At 37.4% G+C, this 8,701-nt stretch overlaps 1 protein-coding gene across 1 annotated transcript; it reads right to left on the bottom strand.

Moving 5' to 3' along the window:
* Positions 1 to 478: 478 nt before the first annotated feature.
* Positions 479 to 1,829, bottom strand: LOC102128567 (olfactory receptor 12D1). The gene has a single exon (XM_005553697.3). The coding sequence runs from the start codon at positions 1,609 to 1,611 to the stop codon at positions 691 to 693; it is 921 nt and encodes a 306-aa protein (XP_005553754.3). The 5' UTR covers positions 1,612 to 1,829; the 3' UTR covers positions 479 to 690.
* Between the last annotated feature and the right edge of the window lie 6,872 nt (positions 1,830 to 8,701).

Below are 8,701 nucleotides of genomic sequence, written 5' to 3' on the forward strand. Positions count from 1 at the left end.
ATCATTGAGGGTTTGGACAGTTGACTTCTAAAAGATATCTGGAGACAGAGGTGCCAAAACTATTTAGATGAACTGTCAGAGTTTTTGTTGTTGTTGTTGTTATTTAGTGATTACAATGTCATTTGCTTTAATTACTTATTTGTCTCTTTGTTTAAAGAATAAGAAATCAAGGCACACCCCTTAAAAATTCTCCTTAACTCATATGTCAGTTAGCATATACTTTTCCAGTTGAGTAACCATGGCCCTAAAATAAAATCCTCATAATATCAAAGCATAGTAATTTTATTTATAATATTATAATGCATTAACCTAGTAGGACCAGGTAGACAAATAGACTCAAGTATTATCCATCTATTTAATACATGGGAAACACAGGCATATTTCTATACCCAATTTCATTATAAGAACATATAAAAAACCTAACATCAATTTTATCAACTGATATCTTCAAAACTTAGTCAGCAGTAGAGTTCCATGGCTAGCATCCCATTCATTCAAATGTCCCTTATATAACTTAGGAAAACATTGTTAAATACAGTTACAGCATATTTTTCCAAATATTTTTGTTTTATCCAGTTCCCTCTGTTGTACATTTCTAAATAATTTAAGAAACAGTATAATTACAAACTCAACTTTTTAATTGTTTATTTATGCTTCAGAAGAGTTCTTCAAGATTTCTTTAGGTCAAAGCTACTTTTTGATTGCTCTATTAAAGGCCCCCTTCACTTCCTTGTTCCTCAAAGTGTAGATCAGTGGGTTTAGTACAGGAGTGACCACAGTATACATGATGGCAATGATCTGTTCCTGGTCCATGGAGGTCCCTGAGGCAGGATGAATATAGGTGAAGAGAACAGGTGCATAGAAAAGAATAACTACCATGAAGTGGGAGGCACAAGTGGACAGTGGTTTGTGGAGCATGCCAAAAGAATGAGTCTTGAAGAAGAGATGGGTGATAATGTAGAAATAAGAGAGAAATGTGAGAAAGAAAGAGCCCATTGCGATTGTCCCTGTGATGGTACTGAGCAGCCACTGATTGAGCTCCGTGTTCCCACAGGCCAGCTTTAGCAATGGCTTCACATCACAGAAGAAGTGATGGATACAGTTGGAACCACAGAAGTTCAAGCGAGAAGTCATTACGGAGTGCAGCAGGGCATGGAAGAAACCAATGGTCCAGATTGTGATGGCCATCTGGGTACAGAGCTGAGGGTTCATGATGACAGTGTAGTGAAGTGGCTTGCAGATAGCCACAAGGCGGTCAAATGCCATCACGGCCAACAGCATGGCCTCTGTGCTGCCCAGGAAGTGGAAGAAATGAAGCTGGCTTATGCATCCCAAGAAAGAAATTGCTTTGTGTGTAGAGAGGAAGTTCTGCAGCATCTTTGGCAGTGTCACCGTAGAGTAGCAGATATCCAGGCAGGACAGGTTTCCCAGGAAGAAATACATAGGGGAATGGAGTCTAGGATCAGAGATGAGAATCATTAGAGTGGCTCCATTCCCAGCCACACTGATGACGTAGATGGTGAGGAAAACCACGAAGAGAAAAGGCTGCAGTTCTTGAATGTCTGTCACTCCCAAGAGGAGAAATTCTGTGACTGAGGTTGTATTCAGCATCACTTCAAAAAAAAACACAAAATAATGTATAGAACACTAATCACAATCAGAATCCTTCCAGCTCAGAATTTTCTCACCAAGCCAAGAATATTTGGAGGAAGAGTATTGTTGTTTTGCATGATTCAGTCTCACAAGTTTTACATTTTTGGTTTTTAGATGGCTAAATATTAAATATATATACATATATATATCTGTTATGATCTCTGATACAACTATTTTTTATTCTGTTTTTTATTACTATATTTCTTTCTCCTAGGTATCAGAAAACATTGCTAGCCTGCTAGCCTACAATCTTCTCTGGCTGTGAATATTTTCATTCTTTTTTTTTTTTTTTGAGATGGAGTCTTGCTGTTTCTCCCAGGCTGGAGTACAGTGGTGTGATCTTGGCTCACTGCAATCTCCGCCTCCTGAGTTCAAGAGATTCTCTCACCTCAGCCTCCCAAGTAACTGGGATTACAGGAGTCCACCACCACACCTGGCTAATTTTTGTATTTTTAATAGAGATGGGGTTTCACCGTGTATGCCAGGCTGGTCTTGAACTCCTGACCTCAAGTTATCTGCCTGCCTCAGTCTCCCAACATGCTGGGATTACAGGCATTAGCCACCTCTCTGGGCCCATGAATATCTTCATTCGGTTACAGCTTTCCTTTTGTCTTTCCAAGTAGCTCTCACAGGGGGCAATTTTTAAGCATATCACATAGCTGTCTCTTGGCCTAGTAAGAAACCACCAGTAGGATGTTAACTTAAATAAAAAGACAGGTTTCAATGCATCAAAACCACAGTTTTGTTTTTTTTTTTTTAATCTTGAAAGAGTAGTAGTAATTGCATTTCCTCATTTTACAATGTAAATGAATTAGAGATATTCTCTTACTGATCTCTTCCTGACCCACATCCCTGAAATGTCGTAGTGACCTATTGGGGTAAGAAACATGACCACATTACTCACATATTAGCCTGAATATTTAAAATTTCGTCACTATTATATCTGATGATGAGCTCAGTTTCTTCCTATAATCTGACCCTTTATATTTTTTTCGAAATAGAATCCCAAATTACTTTTTTCATTGCAAATGTTATTGTGCTTTTATTTACCTGTTGATCTTAGACTCTTCCTTTCCTAGGAAATCTATGAATCCCTGGATAAGAATAGTTTTTCCTCTGACAGATTCAGTAGTTTCTCTTCTTTTTTCACTAATACTAACCTCTCCTCTAAATATATATTCAGCCTTCTTGAAATTATCTTCTCTGTGATCTATTTTCTTAAGTTCTGTTTTTATTTGTCTGAAATAAACTCACTCATCAGATATTAAGGAATATTCTATCTCAAGTGAAATTCACCTTCTTTTCTTCTAGATCCATTACATTTTCTAGAAATTTTTTTTCTCCATAATTTGTAAAGTACTGGCATTATCTTCACTAAGTTTACTAATAAAAGCAGACATAATTTTGTGAAGTAGCTTCTTCTTTGTTCTTTTCATTAGGCTGTAATGGATTAGCTCTTGTATATTGGGAGGGAAGAAGTAGGATGTGTGGGGAACTTACAGAAGTGAGAGACACTGAGAGAGCTGGTAGAACTGTAAAGAAATTGAAGAGATGCTGACATTGGAGTGCTTCCTATAAAAGGAGTATCATTCAAGGTTTTAGAAACCACTGAGGAGAGAAGAATATAATTTGATGTGACTACAGTAAAAAAAAATAATGAACAAGGGAACACTTCTAGAGAGCCATGGGTTTTTTGGCTTCATAGCTGGGAAGAAATTTTGAAAAACAATCTAACTTTTACTATACGTACATGAAGGACTGCCTTCAAATAATTCATGTAACTTTCTTGAATGACCATGTATATTTTGTGTATTTAAAAAATTACCACTCCTGTTTAAAATACAAATTATATTTCAAATATAATTTTTGGTTCTTGGACCCAGAAAACAAAATTGTCCCAAAAATCCATATGGTAAAACATATATTCCTAGCTTCTAAGAAAATTAGCCGTCAGAGTGGTTTGTAGTAAATCATTTGCTTCACTGAAATTTCACCGTTTAGAAATTACATGTTTGCTTTGGATAATGTCTAGAGAACTAGATATGTCGAATTGAGAATAAGATATGGCAGTAAAAATGGGGTAAGTCAAGGATCTTCATATTTCTCCTCACAATGAAGAGTACACCATTAGATAGAAAATGAGATCTAGATACCGGGTGTTTAATACTAGCAAGTAGCTAGATCATTCATTAACATATTGAGATTATGTGCAATTTCGCAGCCTGTCTCAGTTCATTCTCTTACCTGATTGATTGTTCTGATTCACAGTCAAGGAGGCTATTCTTGTTTATATTCCCAGTGATTATAAAAGTTAAAACATATTTGAAGCAATAGTTCATGTTGGGATTGCAGCATAAACTCATCTTTAAAAACCTCTTTCTCTCTGAAAATCAACCTGCCTTTTAATGAGCCACAGGTCTCTAGACATAGAAATCCAAAGGGAGAGTGTCCCCTGGTGTTGAGAAAGATGGTAAGAATTAGCAGGATGCCTTTCCACACCTACAATATGAATCAGCGGCCTTGGGGAATTCCTGTGTGAAGTTCCTTTTTTTTTTTTTAATTCTTGTTTTATTTCTTTTTTTTCCTTACTATGTTTGTTCCTTAGTTTTAGAACTATGGCCAACACAGATCTCAATGGCTTAATATGTTTTCTTAGTCAAATTTCTTTTTATTTCCTAGGACAGAGGTATGGATTTACTTTCCCATTTTGGGGACTTTCCTGAAAGAATACCCTGGTTTCTTTCAGGAAACCTGTTTTGGTTACTGTTGCCCTGAAGTATAGTTTGAAGTAGGGTAACATGATGCCTCCAAATCTGTTCTTTTTGTTTAAAATTGCTTGGCTATTCAGATTCTTTTTTGGTTTCATATGAATTTTAAAGTCTTTTTCTAGTTCTGTGAAGAATGTCGTTGGTAGTTTGATAGAAATAGCCTTGAATCTGTAAATTGCTTTCGGCAGTATGGCCATTTAAACAATATTTATTCTTACTGTCCATGAACAAGAAATTTGTTTCCATTTGTTTGTGTTATCTCTGATTTCTCTGAGCAGTGTTTTTAGGTCTTATTGTAGAGGCCTTTCACCTGCCTTGTTAGCTGCATTCCTAGATATTATATTCTTTCATTGGCAATTGTGAATGGGATTGTGTTCCTGATTTGTCTCTCGGCTTGACTGTTGTTGCTGTAGCGGAATGCTAGTGACTTTCCCACATTGATTTTTTATCTGGAAACTTTGCTGAAATAGTGTATCAGCTGAAGGCGCTTTTTGGCCAAGACTATGGGGTTTTCTAGATATAGAATCATGTCATCTGCAAACAGGAATAGTTTTACTTACTCTCTTCCTATAATGCCCATTATTTCTTTCTCTTGCCTAATTGCTCTGGCCAGGACTTCCAATACTATGTTGAATAGGAGTGCTGAGAGAGGATATCCTTGTCTTGTGCTGGTTTTCAAGGGGATGCTTCCAGCTTTTGTCCATTCAGTATGATGTTGGCTGTGGATTTGTCATAAATGGTGCCTATTATTTTGAGATATTTTCCTTAATACCTAGTTTATTGAGAGTTTTTAATATGAAGCAATGTTGAACTTAATCAGAAGCCTTTTCTGTATCTGTTGAGATAATTATGTGAGTTTTGTTTTTCATTCTGTTTATGTGATGAATCACTTTATTAATTTGCATGTGTTGAACCAACTTTGTATCCCAGGGATAAAGCTTACTTAATCATTTTGTATTAGCTTTTTGATGTGCTATTGAATTCAGTTTGCTATTATTTTGTTGAGAATTTTTGCATCTATGTTCACGAAGAATATTGGCCTGAAGTTTTCCTTTTGTGTATGTGTTTCTTCCAGGTTTTTTTTATTAGGATGATGCTGGCCTCATAGAATGAGGTGGGGAGGAGTCACTCCTCCTTTGTTTGGTGGGCTATTTATTACTAATTCAATTTCAGAGCTCATTATTGGTCTGTTCACATAATCAGTTTCTTCTTGGTTCAGACTTGGGAGGATATATGTGTACAGAAATTTATTCATCTCGTCTAGGTTTTCTAGTTCTTGTGCATATGTCTTCATGATTCACCATGTCTCTGATGATTATTTGTATTGTTGTGGGGTCAATGGTACCATCTCATTTGTCATTTCTGACTATGTTTATTTGGATCATCTGTCTTTCCTTCTCTATTGATCTAACTAGGAGTCTATTCATCTTATTAATTCTCCCAAAGAACAAACTCCTGGATTCGTTTATCTTTTGTGCAGTTTTTCTCATCTCAATTTCTTTCAGATCAGCTCTGATTTTGGTTATTTCTTATCTTCTGCTAGTTTTGGGGTTGGTTTTGTCTTCTGTCTCTAGTTCTTTTATTTGTGATGTTAGGTTATTAATTTGAGATCTTTGTATCTTTTTTATGTGGGCAGTTAGTGCTACAAATTTCCCCCTTAACACTGCCTTAGCTGTGTCCCAGAGATTCTGGTATGTTGTATCTTCATTCTCAATAGTTTCCAAGAACATTTTGATTTCTGTGTTAATTTCAGTACTTACCTCAAATTCATTAAAAAGCAGTTGTTTAATTTCCATGTAATTGCATGAATTGAGTGATTTTTTTCAGTCTTGATTTCTATTTTTATTGAGCTGTTGTCCACGAGTGTGTTTGGTATGATTTCAGTCCTTTTGCATTTGCCGAGGATTGTTTTATGTCCAATTGTGTGGTCTATTTTAGAGTATGTTCCATGTGTTGATGAGAAGAATGTATATTCTGTTGTTTTGGGCTGGAGAGTTCTGAGGTCTATCAGATCTATTTGATCCAATGTTGAGTTCAATCTTTGTTTAAATCTTTGTTAATTTTCTGCCTTGATGATCTGTCTAGTACTGTCGGGGGAGTGTTGAAATCACCCACTGGAGACTCCCATTGTGTGGGCATGTAAGTCTCTTTGTAGGTCTCTAAGAACTTGCTTTATGAATCTGGATTCTCCTGCTGTGGATGCACATATATTTAGGATATTTAGCTCTTCTTGTTTGAATCCTTTATCATTATATAATGCCCTTCCTTGTCTTTTTTCACCTTTGTTAGTTTAAAGTCTGCTTTTTTCTGAAATTAGTATTGTAGCCCCTTCTTTTTTCTTATTTTCATTTACTTGGCAGATTTTTTCCATCCCTTTATTTTGAGCCTATGGGTGTCATTGCATTTGAGATGGGTTTCCTGAAGACAGCATACAATTGGATTTTGTTTCTTTACCCAGCTTGCCACTCTGTGCCTTTTAATTGGGACATTTAGCCTGTTTACTTTCAACGTTAGTATTGATATGTGTAGATTTAAATCTTGTCTATTTGTTGTTAGCTGGTTATTATGCCTGCTTGTTTGATTGGTTGCTTTATAGTGTCACTGGTCTGTGTACTTAAATGTGTTTTTGTATTGGCTGGCAATGGTGTTTTCTTTCCACATTTAGTTCTCCTTTCAAGATCTCTTGTAAGGTGCATCTAGTAATACAATCCTTCAATATTTACTTGCCTGAAAAGATCTTATTTCTCTTTCACAGAGGAAGCTCAGTTGGCTGGATATAAAATTCATGGTTAAAAGAAATTTTTCTTTAAGAATGTTGAATATAGACCTGCAATCTCTTCTGGCTTACAACATTTCTGCTGAGAGGTCCACTGTTAGCCTCATATGGTTCCCTTTGTAGGTGACCTACCCTTTATCTCAAGCTGCCTTTAACATTCTTTCTTTCATTTTGTCCTTAGAAAATATGATGATTTTGTGTCTTGGGGATGATCTTCTTGTGTAGAGTCTTGCAGAGGTTTTCTGTATTTCCTGCATTTGACTATTGGCCTCTTTAGCAAGATTGGGGAAGTTTTCTTGGTTGATATCCTGAAATATGTTTTCCAAGTTGTTTGCTTTCTCCCCCTCTCTTTCAGGGATACCAATGATTTGGCCTCTTTATATAATCTCATATTGCACAGAGGTTTTGTTCATTCCTTTTCCTTTTATTCTTTGTTTTTGTCTGACTCTTTCATTTCAGAGAGCCTGTCTTCAGATTCTGAGACTCTTTCCTCAGCTTTGTCTACTCTGCTATTAATATTTTTGATTGCATTGAAAAATTCTTTTAGTGAGTTTTCCAGCTCTATCAAGTCAATTAGGTTGTTTTTATGCTGGCTGTTTTGTCTGTCACCTCCTGTATCATTTTATTGTGATCCTTAGCTTCCTTGGATTGGGTTTTGCCATTCTCCTGAATCTTAATTATCTTCATTCCTATCCGTATTCTGAATTCTATTTGTTATTTCAGCCATGTCAGCCTGCTTAAGAATTCTTGTTGAAGAACTAGAGTGATCATTTGGAGGACATAAGACACTATGACCATTTGAGTTTCCAGAGTTCTTTCGTTGTTTTTTTTTTTCTCATCTGTGTGTGTGAGTATTCCTTTAACTGCAGGACGGCCTTTGATTGAAGTGGTCAGCTGGCAGCTGTGCTTTGATTGAAGTGGTCAGGTGTGCTTGAGTCCCAGGCCAGGTGGCCTTGCCTAGTGAGGAGAAGTGAGGATCAGGATCTGTATGGAGAACAGTTCAGCCACTTTTCTATGAGGTGGATGCTCTGCGCTACGGGTTCCAACCAGCCCTTGGTCCCACAGACTCTCCAGGGCCTGGGGACACAAGGATGAAGACTGTGAGAAAGCAAAGATGACAACCCACCCCTCCTATTGGCAGCTTTGTCCCAGGGCGTTGCAGAACTGCTACTGGCTCAATAGTCCCAGTGTGGGGGTGACTGGAGACCCAGGCTGGGAGAATCTGCCCCAGGGGGAGATACAAGATGGGGGACCCACATACCCTGCAGTCTGACCACTTCTCCATGGAGCTGCTACCATATTCTGGGATCTGCTCCAGTCCCTAGTCACTTCAGATTTTCTAGTACCTGATGGTATCCACGGTGAATTTTGCCAAACAGCAAAGATGGTGGCCTGCCCCTCCCTCTGGGAGCTCTGCTCCAGGAAGGAATGGACCTGTTACCAGCGAAAACACACTGGCAGGGTTATCTGGGGATCCCAGAAAGTCCCATTCAGTGAGGAAAAA

The sequence above is a fragment of the Macaca fascicularis genome, chromosome 4, assembly GCF_037993035.2.
Source record: "Macaca fascicularis isolate 582-1 chromosome 4, T2T-MFA8v1.1".
Taxonomy (NCBI): domain Eukaryota; kingdom Metazoa; phylum Chordata; class Mammalia; order Primates; family Cercopithecidae; genus Macaca; species Macaca fascicularis.